This window comes from Corvus hawaiiensis, chromosome 5 (genome assembly GCF_020740725.1).
Source record: "Corvus hawaiiensis isolate bCorHaw1 chromosome 5, bCorHaw1.pri.cur, whole genome shotgun sequence".
Taxonomy (NCBI): domain Eukaryota; kingdom Metazoa; phylum Chordata; class Aves; order Passeriformes; family Corvidae; genus Corvus; species Corvus hawaiiensis.
Window position 1 is genome coordinate 57,089,366 of NC_063217.1, and position 16,426 is coordinate 57,105,791.

Here is a 16,426-nt window from a genome sequence, read left to right on the forward strand (position 1 = left end):
AATGTCATCCTTGAAAAAAAGGCTAAGCAAAACCAAAGTACATGGCCAAGAAAGAGCAGGACACAACACAGTATCCCAGAATTGTGTAAGGGAAGAGGAAAGAAGGGTCCTGAGCACAGGGGTCACCAAAGAGCATCCACTGCATGATCCTTTCTTGGCTTACAGGCATCAAATTAGCCTCTCCCCTGGATTCGTCTACCTGAATGACGTCTGGAAAATAATACTGCCTTAAGAAGCTGGAAACATATAGCTAACTTAGAAGCAGCAGGATGAGTAAAAGCAGGACCTCTGAGAGCAGCAGAGGGACACTATAAAGGACTCCTGAGCTGAGAGAATGCCTTCCCCGGGGGGGCAATTCCAGCAGAAAATGGAAAAGCCTGGAAACAGGAGGTACCTGGCCCCCGCTGGCTCCCAGCAGGGACTCCTGAACGCACCTCTCTCAGTGCTGGAGCTGGGGAGGGAGAGGCAGGCAAGCTGGTGTCTCAGGGCCGGATGAGCTTGGGATACATGACCCCGTGTGTCAGCTTGAATTAAGGCAAGGAGTGCTACTGGGTGGCCTCGCTGCCCAGCCCTCCCCTTTCCCTGGACCTGGGAAGGAGGACTGGGGCTGTGCAATAAGCCCAGCTGTCAGATCCTTCTACATCATCTGCGAAGCCATCGACCCTCTCTGGGACCTTTGGGAGGGAAAAAAATAAATAAGACCCAGAATTCATACTAACAAAAAGCCTACTCTATTTTTGGATATAAGACTTCACCGTGCATTCAGGAAAGGTTCTCCCTCAGATATTGCAAATGCAAAGTGGAGAAAAATGGCAGAATGGATCCAGGTTTTGAGCAAAGAAAGCACAAAGGGACATCTTCCACTAGGATGGAAAAGAAAGGTGCAAACCCAGCAAAACCTCTGTCTCACTGACGTGCTGTCTAAGCACTAAGGCCAGATTCTGTGTTTATGGAATATGAACCTGATAACTAGGGTTTACAGGAAAACCTCCCAGAGTGCCTTAACACAGTGCCAAAACAACCTCCCTGGCTAGAGAAATCTGCACAGAAGGATAAGAACTTCCTGTGCCTCCTTTATTTGCTATTTATTTCTAGAACTGGGGACCAGTACAGAGTTTTGCTTATCAGCTAATGTTTAGGAAATGTACTGACTTCAAGCATATCAATCTCAAAGATAACTACTCTCTGAACTTCAACTTAGAAGGAAACCTTTACAAAACATCAGCTCAACAGGGGAGGAGACTTTCTCAGGCTGCCTATCTTGAAATGCCAGGCATACATTTCAAGATTAATATGATTCCACATATACACTAAAATCTGCTTCTATTCAGCTTTATAAATAGCTTTAGTGCACATATTCAGTGAGTTTAATTCACTTCTTTACTGTGTTTTAGTACCTGGCAGAATTTGAGTATAAACATTTAGTTTCTTGCTATATATGATAATTCCATAAAACCCCTTTCTAAACCAGAGTATCAGTGTCACTCTCATCTATGAAACTCCTTGCTATTGTCAGTAACCAGTGATCCATTTTTAAACACAGGTTTAATCTTCAGTCTATGTTATCACAACCTAAGTTCTCAGATATCCCTGGAATTCTTCTGTACAAAGAAAATGTAAACACTTGCATAAAAATCATGTAGTCACATCCAGACTGTTGGACTGAAAGGAGGTGTAAAAATAGTGGTTAACAGTGCTTCTTAGATGGAGCTAATTTTACAACAGCCTCAAATTAAAAAGGGGGTGGGGAGTAAGAAGCATCTTGATGAAAAATGCTGATTCAAGGCTTCATTTCTATTCAGTGATGTACAGTGTCATTACTGGGTGGCTGCACAGAGCAGTGGCTCAGAGTAATTACCCTGTAATGCACAGTGACACTAATGTACTAGTAAACTACTGCAGTTTATACTCCATTCACCACCAGCGTCAGGACTCTGAAAGGCAGGTAAAAATCTCCTGCATGCATAAACAATGTGTGTAAATGTCACCAGTGATAAAATTTTTAAAAAGGAGAAGGAAGAGGCAGTTACAAATAAATCTGTCAGCTGAGAATTGCAACTGCATAGACCCACAGGAGCACTAAAGCTGTATCTTTTTTTTGATGATACAGGAAGGAAAGATGCTCCTATTAAAGCATCTACCCAGGCTCTATTTCCATTTATTACAATTAAAACTGTATGGTGGCTGCTTCTTTTTGCCACTCTGAGTGCGAGGTTGGCCTGCACCTGGCGTTCAGCTTAGTGCAAGGAGCAGCATGGAGGGGGAATGAAGAGCATCAAAGGAGTAGCCAAAAGCATTAGTGGTTTATGCTGACTGTCATAATGCTGCTCTGGTTTTAGAGATCCAGCTACAGGAAATGTGGAGGAACGCAAGCTTAAGGATAGGTGGTTTTGACTCCTTTGTTTGAAACAGCTCTTGTGGTTATGGGATGAAGCTTGGAACATGAACCAAGCATGTCCAAAGGTGTCAGAAAAAGCAGGCAAACAAAAAGGAATCATAAGCCTAAAATACTTAGGGGGAAAAAAAATATTATTACATAATCTCATGGATTTTGGATGCTGAGACTAGAAATGAGGCAACAGAGTTACACATCCCACATCCCAGGGCCAGAGGAAAGCCTTGCTCTTCCCCCAGGAGACAGTACCAATTATTACGTTTTTAACAGCCCCTAGTCACCAGCTAATAGATTGATGCCTGGCTTCCTCCCTGGCCCTCTCCTGTTAAGTTACACAAGAGTATTCAAGTCCTTTTACCAGCACACAGCAGCAGTAATATCAGTCCTTCCACCAGGAGCAGCTCCTTCTTTAAGATCTCTCAGCTAGGGGGGTGGAGGCCCTGGTTAAAGGCGTCAATGTAGTAGTTTATGTTGGATAAACTCTATTTTACCCTCTCTGCAAGCACTGCAACTGTTCTGCCTGACCCACTTCGCCCTGCTCCTGGTGGCACTGCCATTTATCTTGCTGAGGTAGCTCTGCCCTCATGAACAGCAGATCTCTGAAGAGTTTTGTTAGTCTTTAGCTCTTTCAGCTTGGAGAAAGCAAGACACAGGTTCTCTCTCTCTCTCTGCTGCTGCTCTTCCAGCATCCTTCAGTCTTCTATAGTCTGTTCAGATGCCAAGGCAAGGATTTACATTGACCTATTCTAAGTAAGCTCTGATTCATCACCTCAATGACAGACTAGAGAAAGAAGGTCCTGCAAGTCATAACTGTCTCTGCCTCACTAGAGTGCTCTGCTATAAAAGCAAGGTAGTAAATTTTACCACAGAACTGGAGGTTTTCAAATGACTTAGGAGAAGCTGATGATCTCAAATGCACACGTCAAATGCCAGGGTAGTTCACTTAAAGCTGAACGGAGGCTGGGGACTGCCAGGAGATTGTACACAATCAGCCTGGCTCATGGCAAGACCAGATTTGGAGAGAGGACTGTGCATCTGGCATCCTCACACCACCCAGCACATGGTTCCTTGCATATTTCAATTAAGAGCAGCTAGAGAAACATGTGCAGACACAAAACACAGACCAACAGCCTTACAGTGTTGTGGCAGAATGGTGACAATCACCATACAGGTCAATTTGGTCCCCTTTCTGCCACTGTAGCACCCTTTGAAGAGCAGGAAAAAGGGAAAAAAATCTCAAACCTAAGGTACAGAGTATCTCCATCCGATCACACTTTGGCTGTCCTTTTCCTCCCCTTCTCTTCTTCCACAACATTCCCTGAGTTTGATGTTCATATAAACTTGCAGAGTTGACCAAGAAATCCCTTCATATTCCTGTACGATTTTAGCTTTGCTATTATCTATTCCAAGAAGAACAAGCTGCTAACTTTGATATCATACCTGAATATTGACCAGCCTAACCAAAAGGAGCAAAGGGAGGTGTAAGAAGTCTGCAGCACCACATAGGCTTTCTCTGGGGACAAGCTCATTTCCCCAGGCCACAGGGGCAAACACTGGGGGCTTAGCACAGCACAGCACAGCCTGGGAATGATCCTCCAAATGGGGCAGAGGAATCAAGGCCTCACATTCACATTGCTTTATTTGCACCATTCAAGACAGGCACCTGTCTTAGCAAGGCCATTCTGGACTTACTCTGTACATACTGGCTACTAGCACCACTCCCAAGGGCAATCAGCCCACCTAAAATTTGAGTCATCCTCTATAATCAACATCTCCTCACCAAGTCTTAGGAAAAAAAACCTCAAGCAACAGCAATGAGGACTGAATCCAGGCTTGAACTACTGTACAATCCGTTCTGTATACTTCACTCACCTGAGGGGGAGCTGAAATCTGCCTTTTTGCATTGTGCCATCAGCTCCCTGTGCCCTTGCACTGCCATCAGGAAGGAAAGGTGCAAGACAGATGGCAGGACCTAAGGTGTACCTGTCCCTGCAGGAGTAAACTAGTGAGGAGAGCAAACCAGCCTGTGAAGTTATGGTATGTTCAAAGGTATGTAATGGGACACGTGGGACACGGTCATCTCACATACGCCTCTCTTGCAGGAACTAATTTGCTCCCCAGAGTGTCCTCAGATGGAGGGTGACAACTTGGCCATGGAGGCTCTGTGAACAAGTGAGCAATGTCCACCCATGCCTGTGGCTGGTTTGGAATGCAAGTGAATGGAGACTGTCTCACTGACTCACCCTTGGATGGCGGTCTCTCCACATCCGAATCGAGGTGGATCGGTGGGGCAATGTAGGAAACCTGCCCATGGTGAGCCTGCCCTGTGGACAAATAAGTGGTTTAGTTCTGCTGTTTCCTACAGAGATCTATCAGGGCTATAGTCAAAACCACAGCATTTTTATGGCACTGGATTAAAAACAGGTTTGCAAGGATTTTGTTCTGTGTGTTTTCCACAGTGAACTTCCATTTTGTAGGGACATCTGGTGAAAAGCTGAAACCACTCCCATCTCTCACTTTTTCCTTGCAGACACGGGTACTTCTGCTGAACTTTAGTTACACCTGCTTTACAACTACTATGTACACCTTGCACCATGTTCTCTTGAAACCTGTTCTCTATATATATGCTATGGAAGAGAACCCGATTTCACACAAGCCATTCAATCTGTTAACCTCACTTTAAGAGAGAAGCAAGCATTCCTATGTCACAGCAATTTTTGAAGCAAGCATGGTATGAAGCACAATCCCACCTGTTTGTCCCACTTGAAGGAGACACATATCATTTTTCAGAGCTCAGCATTGCTTTCACATAGGTGGAAGTTTTTTGGTTCCCAACACCACCATGCAGCTTCTCAGTTGCTAAAGACTCAATCCTTCTCCAGCAATCTGGAGGTAAGTATATTGAGAAACTTCTATTTATAATAAAAACATTTTTTTATAATTCATCTATTTACTGTGCCAATTTACAGGGTTGTTAATCTCTTCTTCTAAACATGGAAAGTTAATGACACATAGATTATGATAACAGTTAGAGTAACCTTCCCATTTCAAGTAATATTCGTTCTGCAATAAAAGCAGTTGATTCCTCTTAAGAGACACATTCCAAATAATTAATACAGCTCCCTGTTGACACTTGCTGTTGTTGCTCCAAGCAATTTCCAAGCTAGCGTCACAGGCAGCGGAGCAGTGGTACAGTCTTCAGGCTTCTTTGTAATGACATCCAGGAATACCACAAGCACAGTATGCTAGTGCACATAACATGCTGAAAACATCTCTTCAGGGAGATAAAATATTAATGGGAAAAGGGAGAAAAAAAAAAAAAAAAAAGAAAGAAGTGTGTCTGAATGTGCAGGTTATATTTACTGCTTTACACTGAGGGTGACTCAGATAATTTGCATTATTAGCCATTACAACAACTGGACGTAATTCAGGTTTAAAATCTACCAACACATCATAAATTCCGTATTTGCTTTTAAGTGCTTTAACATGGGATATCTACTTCAGGCAAGCCCATAGCAAATAACAAGTTACTGTGCTTTCCTCTTCTCGTTTACATGTTAAAAACCCATTTGATGTCATCAGTGAGCAAAAGTCATCATTTAATAGCTGCTTGGTTCTGCAGCAGGAACAAGGAGACAGTCTGCTCTCACTCTGAGCTGCTTGATGTACGGGATGATCAGTGCCCTTATAACCACAGAACAGTCTCCCCATTTGCTGCATCAAAGATACTACTGAAACGTAAAATAGCTGAGCTTGGCAGGAAACTCTGGAAATCACCTAGCCCAGCTCAAGGGCAGAAAGAGCCCATGGCAAGTGTCCAATCTGATTTCCAGTATCTCCAAGGATGGAGACTCCACAGTCTGTCTCTGGGCAATCTGTACCAGTGCTTTACCACCCTCACAGGAAAAAAAAAATAGAACAGCTTTTCCACTATCTGCCTGTAAGAAGAGCCTGGCTCCATCTTCTTTATTCCCTGTCATCATGTACTTATACATATCAATAAGATCCCTTCGACAATCTGGGCCAGGCTGGATACTTGCAGCTGTTCAGCCCATCCCCACAAAGAGATGCTTCCCTTTATCATCATTATGGCCCTTTACAGGACTTGCTCTGGGCACACTGCTGACACATGGTTTTTGGGTTTTTTTGTTGGCTGGTTGGTTGGGTTTTTTTTTAAATCACCTGGTCTTCCTGAGAGCAAACCAAAAGAGAATAATTCTGCAGACTTAAAGGGCTAGGCTGGAGTAAAGAAGATACATCCACATTATATGAAAGGCTAAAAACACTATGAGTTTGTTTAGACATTCATTACAACTCAATAATAACTATGGAAGCTTATTACTGCTTTATTAAGGCTTTTACTTTATATGGAGAAAGCAGTAGCATCAAATGCTCTCCAGTGATAAATGAAACAAGTTGCAGAAAGCTTTTATCTATTTGCTGCTGATGCAAAACACAGTACTTGCAAAAGAAAATCAAATTTCTGTTATTACTACTACATACTACTACTAAAAAAACCCCATACTTCTGTTAGACTGCACACTTCTCACAATGATAATGAATCAAAATTTGGGTTTTAATATTCCTTCTCCAAAAAAAACCAATGCAAACAATTGTTGTGATTCATTTTCTGGGTATCAGTGCCAGCTCGCTTGTTCTTCAGACTCATCAGTGTGTTCAGACTGGAGAAACTGTTACCTTATAAATCTTGTTAATAAAGAGAATTACATTTTTGCTTTGGTTTTACTATTATTGCCAGCGGTGACCTTTGAGAGAGTTGAGGGAAGGAGGCAAGCAGAGGTGTCTGAAGCAAGGCCTGGCAATAGGACTGGTACACAAGCACACGGTCTTCTTGGCTTTAATGGCATTACAAAGGTTGCCACTGACTCCATTAAAAACCAAAATTCTACCTAGTGGACCTATGAAAGGTTTTGAGACTGGTATCACTGGTACAAGCTCAAGTTGATCTCAAAGACTGACAGAACCAGCTTTCCCAAGTGAGGCCGACTCCCACTCCCTTTTGAGTGAATTTTGCAGTTTCAGATGCTTGCTGCAAGCCCCAGCCCTAGGAATGAAGGACTCCTATCTCCCTGTCTTCAGTTCCAGCTGCTGCAGAAAAGCACTTGTAAAGATGGATGTGAGAGCTTTAAAACAAAAATAAAAGGCAGAAACAGTCCACACCTGTCTCTCCAATCCTTCAGCTGTTTTCTCTGCACATTGAGCCTGAGCTGACAGTGGTGCAGGAAAAAGAAAGGAGACTTCTGACAAAATACCAAAGGTCATGATGGGAAGTTGAGCACGCCTCATATCGGAACAGCTTGCATGGCCTTCTCCTGACCCCACCCTGCATATACCCATCTGCTGTTTCTGCAGCCAGCTCCCAGGTAAAAAAGTAAACAGCAATCAAACATAATCATCAAAGTAGTGTTTGATGAAGTTGCCAATTTTGTATCTACTAGCTCATATTGTGTTCCATTTCCCTTCTCCCTCTTGCTGGAGAGGCCTGTGCCCATGGTTGGTTCCCTGTGAGTGGCACAGGCAGGGCAGGGGCAGCAACAGGCAAGAAGGGCTAATGCTGGAAGACAACTGTGGATCATCCCTGACCTGCTTGTCTTGCACCATAACACAGGGATGCAGGTCTGGCCAATGCTGCCTAAATATCAACAGCATCTCAGGTGAGACAGGGCAAACAGCACGTGTGGCACAGGTAGGTGCAAGCCGCCTGTCTTCATAGCAGCCAGGCCACGTGCACGTGCTGTGACAAGGTGAGAAAATCCCCCATGTTTGCTAGCAAAAATATGGATATGACCTTGGTAGTCTATCTGGTGACATGGCCTCTACCTTCCTCAGGTAGAGGAAATGAGAAAGATGTTTGTGAATTAGAAAAAGTGCTTGACTGGCCATTATTTTCAGGTCTGACACATGAGAGATACAATGCATTTTAAAAAGCCAGTAACTTAGAAGAACAAAGATAATGTTTTCTGAAGACTGAAGGAAACATCATAGCTTGGCCTAAGGGATTTTTTTTCCACTATTTTTGTAAAAAGCGATCTGGATGCTCATAGACAGAAAATAAACATCCACACATCTTCAAAAATCTGCCCCTAAGTGATTTAGTCATCTACAGATGCAATGATATAAAACTACAGAAAAAAATCTGCAAATGCATGGACAAACCAAGAAAAGTAGCAACAGAGAAGTCTCATCTGTGTACCTATTAAAACCACTTCCTCCTGGTCCTTTTTAGAAGCATACCCACTGTTTCTAGCACATTAACAGGGCAGGCCTTCTTCCTGATCCTGGGCCACATTTCCAGTGCTGGTGACATTTGATTGTTCTAGAGTACAACGCCTATTGTCATGTGTACACGTGGGCAACATTTCTGCCTGGCCCTTGCTTATTTTCTACCTGAGATATTCCAGTGCACTGTCAAAGAAAAAACCTGAATAGAAAACATAAGACTGAAAGATTCAAACCCCCAAAAGCAAAGGAAAAAAACCACCAACACTTACCAGACTACAAATAAGGCATTTTAAAACATCTGATGACTTGTCTCTAAAAGCCCGGTGATGCCATGAAGATAACCACAATCACCGGAATGCATGGCTCTCCCTTTTCCCTGCTGTTCCTCTGCTCACTGCCCATGGTGGGTATGGACAGTCGTGCACCTGAGTTGCAGTTTTGCCCCATGCCTGACTCAGATCCAGCAGCTGCAGCGACAAGCCACCAGCAGATGTATTTATTTTTTTTTAAACAAACATGCTTCAGACTCTTTGTTCTCAAGGGATGAGAGTCCCCTTTCTTTGCTGTCCTTATCCAGAGGCAATCACTGCAACACAATTTTTTTCTGTCATGTCAGATTACTCAGATTTCCACCTATTTTCCAGCTTCTTTTAGCATTCTTTTGTCTTCCACAGGTTCACCAGTTTTCAAGATCCTTTTCAGACAACCTAGTCAGCATTTCATCCAGAGGATTTAATTTAACTTTGTGCTGGCATCTCTGATGACCCATGCTTCCAGGTACTGCCTCTCCTACACCCTTTCTTGTCTGCAACTCTGAATGCAGGCACCTCCGAATGCAGGCACCTCCATGGATTTTTAGTCCACTTGCTTCGATTATTAATTAGTTAATACCCATGAAACCACAGATCCATTCCCGAGCCTTTGATTTCAGCTCTTTACATATTTGGCGTTTTTTCTGGTGACAATAGGATGGGCACATAACTAGGTATGCAACATATATATTCTGAGGAAAAGTCTCAGAAAACATAATGATGATTTTACCAGTATCTCTACAGATAAAGTATTCTTTATGTTCTTTATGTTCTTTATGCTGTGGCCTATTTTTTTTTCCATGTAACTGAAAAAAATCATTATCAAAAGCAGTCCAGTTTGTCTGTGATGATCTCATCTATAAAATACAACATTACTTTTTGGACACATTTGTGTAATTCTGTAAATGTTAGCAGAATTTTTTTAAAAATCCAATTTATTATCTAGCAAAAGATTACATTTACTTTGCTGGACTGCAGTTTCTGGAATCATCACTCTCATCCTCTTTAATTTTCAAAACTAGTAAATTTTTCTCTTGTCTTTTTTTCTCCCTTCATGAGTCTTTTTGAATCCCATAATATGTAGGCATATATAAAACATGTGAAAAGAGAAATTAAAAAGCAGGTGGGCTTGTTAACAAACTCTTTTGACATGCCATTAAACAAATTTAATTCAGACCTATTACTCTGCATATATTCAGACTTCTCCTGGCAGCCTTTTTTTCTGCCTTTCATCAATGACTATCTTTACAAAACATCATTCTCTCACTGCCCACCCTTTTCCATTTTGCATTAAAAGCTTTCTTTTTAAATAAAGCTTTTATAAAGCCATTCTCTTCCTCAGACATGTCAGAGTTAGCACGGATTCTGTCCACTGCTTCATTTATTCATGGCCTTTATGGAGTACCTCTCTTTCATCTGTACATCTCTCAATGCCCTTTTAACTCCTTAGGGTAGCAGCAACTCACACGCCCCATCTTCTTCCCTCGCTCCCTCGGTCATTTCCCTGTCCTTCCCTTGAAGCCGTGGATGCTTCTGAATACAAGAAAACCCTCTTTCCCAAGAGGAACTCTCTGACTACATTATCCCTGCTCTCTTGCCATTTTGCCTCTTGTATTTCATACGGGGAACTATTGCAAGCTTAGAGCCACTGCAGCAGGAAAAAGTAGGGTACCTGCAGTGTGGCTTCCACGAGGGACAGCTGGCTCCTGGTCACGTCTGCCTGCTGAAAACAGAGGTTACCAACACCAGCAGCCTCAGTGGGCCATGGCCAAGTTTCCCAGTACTGACTAAAGCAAACTTCAGGCTCAGTCAAGGCACCTGCCAAATGCAAAGAAGACCTTGGATGTGAGAAAGAAAATTCAATGGAAAAAAGAAGAAAGTGTTTGGCTAAGTCCCTGTCACACATGCCTCTCATGTTTTAGAGTAAATGCAAATCCAAAAGCAGCACCTGGCAGTGTGCTTGTGTGAGTGGAAGGCGGACTAGACTTTTCTGAGGTAGTACTATTCCTGTTTTTAATTTGTCACAACAAACAACAGCCCTAACAATGAGACAAAGGAAATCAAAATGACCCTTTTTGATGGCCAAGCTGTCCCTCATGTGACAGCCATTACCTGGGAGGACCAAGGCTAGGTTTGAGCTACAGGAGAAAATAAGGACAAAGTAATGCCAAAGGAATGGGTTAAAAACTGAGCATTACAGCAGGCGAAGCAATTGTAAGTTTTTCAGCAGTGGCAGATGTGTATTTTCCAAGGAGCATTTAGGACTCAGAAACTCATGTTCCAGCTGAACTCAGAGATGAATGAGCTTCTTCAAGTCACACCAAGACTTCTCGTTTTGATGTGCAAACATTATAATTTATGTTTTTGAGATGAACCTCATCCTTCTGTTAAGGACTTAAAACATTTGATTTAGCAGCACCTTGGCTCCAGTGATGCTCTGCATCCCCCAGTGGACATCCCAAAATCTACCTTGTGGTATAAAGGCTGGGAAGGAAGAAGAACTAAAAAACCTGGGAAATATTTCACCCGTGCCAGGATAGTTAACCTGTGTTAAAGATCTCCTGTCTTCCCCCCCCACATACAGCAGCACATGCAGGAAGGCTGTATCCAGGCCTGGCTTTCCCCAGTGCCCGAAGCAGGGGACTGACCTCCAGGGCTGCACATTTTTTGAGCTTGTCTCCCCAAAGGCTTGCAGGCTAAAGAAACGCAACACATCGTATTTTTCCTCCCCTCCCAGATGTGCTTGATGTGCTATGAAATACAAGTTACCAGTCACCTGCACTGAAAAACATGGGAGAGGAGGAGAAGGATTTTGGTGCAGAGGAAACAGAGGGATTTGGAGCAATGCAGTCCTCAGAGCCCTGGAGCAGATGACAAATACTGGCCACTAATCACCCAAAGCAGGTTTAGCAATGGTGAATACAGCAAAACCCAGTGACATTTTTCTGGCCACACCTCAGAGGTTTAATCTGATATGAAGAGTGTTGAGCCAGTTCCTGCTGTCCTTACTCTGCTCTCGTCCCAAAAGTCAAACAGGATGTTTCCAACCTCCTCAATAGGTCAAGCCCAGCCTGTTCTGCCTCTGGTGCGCCTGAAAAGACTTGGGATGGAGAAGTTCAGGGAAAACCCAGCCAAAGCCATCCAGCCTATCTCCTGCAGAGGCAAAATCATTCCTTACACTGTTTTGAAAGGTATCCCCTTGGGGCTGTCCACCTCAGACTATCAGATGCTGAGAAGCAGATCTCATCATCAGATTTTGTTTTAGTTTTCCCTTTCTTTGGGGGGAAGGAATATTGCTGACTATTTCCTGTGACCCCCATCTCTTCTAGCTGGGTGCAGCTCTTAACCAAGGCTACGGCCTCATGTTAGAGCTAAACCACTTCACAGCAGTCTCCTCTCCCCTGAGACATGGCCAGGCATTCCCATCCCCTCTCTCGCAGCAGATCTGGCAACTAATGCAAGCACAGAGCAAGGTAGAGCTGATCTGATGGAAAACGACCCACTGAAAACAATAATGACCAGTTTTCCACTGGCTCAATGAGCAGAACCAATTCGGGCTGCTGTGGCAGCAGTGCCAGATCTGAAGCAAAGGGCAAGAATAAAAGAGCCAGGGGTGGGATGGGGACAGCCATCAGTTTAACCGTAACATAAAGCCACACCTGGGAACAGTAGTGGCATTGTGTCTGGACAATCCCTCCACCCCCACACCAGACTCTCTCCTTGCCCCAGGGAGACTCCCACCAGTTGCAACCTTCTTTCTCTTCCTTTCAGACAGCTTTAAATTCACCTGCCAGTGTAATTTAGAGAGCAACTCCAGGTCAAGGGGTTTAATGAAAGCCAAATGCGCTACAGCACACACTCCTCACAGGCAGAGCTTGGGACACAGCTCTGTCATTCTCTCACTTATGCCACTCTTGTTCATGCAGAAAGGAGAGCAGTGGGGGAGAAGAAGAAATCAGGCAGTAGCTCTTGCCATGCTGAGCTTAAATTTCAGTGGCAAAGCATCCAGGGGGGTTGTCAGAGAAATCAGCCAAGATGCTGGATTATGAAGTAGGAGACATGTCTAGAGCAGACAGGTAGATCTGTGAGTCACCAGCCTGGAGACGGTAATTGAAGTGCCTCATGGTTTCAGATACTGTGTGATGTGGTCCAAGAATTTGTCACTCTCCCCTGCCTCCACTTGTGATAGCCTATAGCAATGTCCCCTCCAATTGTCTTTATTTTCCAACCTTTATGTCTCTGCATGTGTAGCACGATCTCCATTCCCACATTTTACCTCCCCAGTACTGCCTGTACTTCTGCCGCGAGCCCCCATTTCATCAGAGGCCTGATTCTCTGCCTCCCAACCTGCATCCTCCTGTCCAGGGTAATCAACTCCATCTTCCATTGCCACGTGGCCAATACACCATGCAAACCTTAACTCCCATCTCTCATGGGTTTCTGTGACTATTCCTGACTGCGACTGCAGCCCAGAAAGGGCTGTCGGACAATAAAGCATTAAAGCATCTTCTTCATTACAGGTATTTTTATCAACTGCTCTCATTAGGGAAGTGCAAAGAGACGAGTAATCTGTTTTCTGAGTGGGTCAGTGCACCCTAACTGCATTAATCACTTCTTTTGATCTGCATCAGGAGCCCTGAGACAGACACTGCTGCCTGCCTGGCTCTGCCTCCTGCCAAGCCTCTGCTGCGGTGCAGCAGGACACAGCAAGAGGGGACAAACTCCATGTCAAAGTGAGTGATCAAGCAGCAAACGAGATTAACACGACATGATTTGATGAAGAAATGAAACAAGAGTGGGTATTTTCTCCGTGACCTAAAAGAACAGGAATCTAAGCCATCTTGTCTTTTTTTTTTTTTTCTTTTCCTCTTTCTTTTTGAGATAATATAAGGTATTTCTCAGCATGAAGGACATGACTGCCTGTAGAGAGATTTTGACAACTCCCCTCCGAGTGCAAAAATGCTGTCAGCTGAAAAACTGAGCTGTTTGGGCAAATTGATCCAACTCTGACAGACTTCCTCTCTGTTTTCATGTTTTCTCTCTCAATCAAAAGCCTCCTAAAGAATCCATGTTTTCAGTTCTATGTCAGGGGAAGGGGGAGAAGAGGGGAGATCACCTACTTTTGCTGCACTGTTTATCATTAACCTATCTTGATGGAGAAACCTGGGAGAGGAAGAGGAAGGTCTCATTAGTCTCTTGCATTACCCCACTGCACACGGATACAGGATCTGAACACAAGTGTTTCCCTAATTCCCATACAGCAACTGCATATGGACTTTCTGACTGCCACTGAGGACAGAGTCAATACACTTTGGATGCAGACACGAACAGCATAGGAAGTTGAACTTACAGGCCTGAGTTTATCTCCAATGCCAACAAGAGGCAAGCTGCTGGATCAGCCATCCGAAGAAAGCCTTACTGGAATGCTTTTAAAATAATCATTAGGAATCATCTTCCCCTCCTCTGCCCAAAGAAAATGAAATCGAAGCATTTTTAAACCTTGTCCCCCTAGCTGTGAATATATCTGCAACCTTTCTGCATCAGTGACAATTCTGAATACAATTTTTGATGGCCAAATCCTGGGAGCACTCTTATCACTTTATAGCAAAGATTAAGCATGCTCCTGTCACAGTCAGTAATAGAGCCTATCACCTCGGTTGGGAACTCCAGAAATCCCCAGTCCTCTAAGGTGAAGCAAAGCCAAGCAGCACAAAAGTGCTTTGCAAAGACAATCTGGTGCTTTGCTGTTTTTGTACTCTTTTCACCTTTGCATGGAACACAACTTTATAACTTAGTGACTGCTGTCCTGCTTATTGGGCCTTTCTCCAGTTTTTCAAACTAAGTCTCAAAACATTGTGAAGTTTATTTTTCCCTCTTTACCTGAGGAAACCCATGCTCAACGGGGCCAATTTTAATTATTTTTTTTATTATTATTAAAAGACCTCTGGACCAGAATTGCTGGTTTATCGATTCAAAGAGATTTGAAGTCTGTAGCTTATGAATTTTACTTCTGGTGAAGTCAACTATGGACTTTATAAACTTCACTGTGTCCCTTTTCATTGCTTCACAAAGTCAGGAATGACACAGAACACTTTACTGTCTGTTCCATTCATGCTGTCATTCTATACTTATTTCTTTCCTCATGAAGAAAAGAGGCCAGGGAATGAGAAGTTTGCAATGGGTCAGAAACTGCACCAGCTCACAAACTTCCAAATAACTGTACACAGAACACAGGTTCATACAGCAAACATCTACAGACCAGATGTTTCATACAAGGTCAAATATAATGTTTTCGTATCAGATATTCTGTATTTGGGGCCTACATTCCTCAAGGCCCTTCAAGCATGTCTCAGGATTATTCTTATCTCAGTTCCCATGATGTTACTGTAGGCCTTTGGATGACAGTTTTGATTATACGTCTGCACACTGCCTAGAACAATAAGATCCTGATTGGTACTCCCTGAATAATACAAATTAATTCTCGCCTGAGCCTCCTTCGTCCTGTATGAATCATGCTGGATGTCTGCCCTCTGCAAGGGCAGCAGACAGGTCTGCTGGGGCACTGCTCTGTCTGCCAGCACTAGGGCAAGGGTCCTGAGGCACTGCCAAATTTCCTGATCCCAAGGACCTAGCTGCATACATGCAGGCGAAGAAGCCGTTAGACTACATTGCTTCTGATGTGCCTGCCAGACCCCTCAAAAGACTACAGGAAACATACAGCATGACTGAAAATGAGACCACAGAGTCTGAAAAGTACACCAAAAGGTTGTGTGTTTCAGCCCTGTTGAAAACTCTTTCAGCTCCTTCTCCTTCAGGCTCCTGTTCTTTGCAGTAAAGTATGCTGCAATAAACTTAATAGACAGCTTTAGAGTATTTTCCTCTACAACAGACAATATTCAAATTGTCCTTAGTCATACATTCCAACACCTCTGAAACACAATCACTCAATGTATCTCAATGCAAGAGAAATAATTTTTTCCCCCTTTAGACTACAACCCTTTTGTTGCTTTAATGAATGTACATGTTTACATATTCATATATGCTAGCCCTGACCACCACTTCAAGCTAAACTTCCTCTAACAGGCTAACCCTTGACTTTGCATTTAGGTGTCTTGAATGATCTCTTGACTGAAGAACTGACAAATTCAAGCTTCAATTCTCTGGCCAACCTGGCCTCTACCAGGCACATGAAGTTCTTCCTTCACCCTCCTGAGATCCAAGCAGGAAAGAGAAAACACCAGTATTTCTGATTAGGTATCTGACCTATGTGGGATTCAAATTCCTGCAGAATTAGCTTCACACTGAGCCCCAGTAATAACCACCTCATTGTTTAGGAGCCCAGGATGGATACATGTTTTTTTTTTACCTGGATCAGAGAAAGAATAGAGCAACCCTGTTTAATCCTTCTTTTGTAGGGTTATATCTAATAGCACTCACTGGCTTTGGGGCCACTCGGAGATATGATTTCTGGGTTGGC

General features: G+C 43.4%; 1 protein-coding gene across 26 annotated transcripts in view; it reads right to left on the bottom strand.

The window, feature by feature from the left end:
• Window positions 1-16,426, bottom strand: part of ADGRL3 (adhesion G protein-coupled receptor L3) — a 489,712-nt gene that overhangs the window by 135,644 nt on the left and 337,642 nt on the right. For 25 of the 26 annotated variants that reach the window (XM_048303590.1, XM_048303593.1, XM_048303575.1 and 22 more), the window contains one exon: window positions 4,639-4,719. The exons of the other annotated variant lie outside the window; for it this stretch is intronic. In XM_048303590.1, the coding sequence (XP_048159547.1) occupies window positions 4,639-4,719 (81 nt within the window). The remainder of the gene's footprint in view (window positions 1-4,638; window positions 4,720-16,426) is intronic. 26 annotated transcript variants of the gene reach the window in all.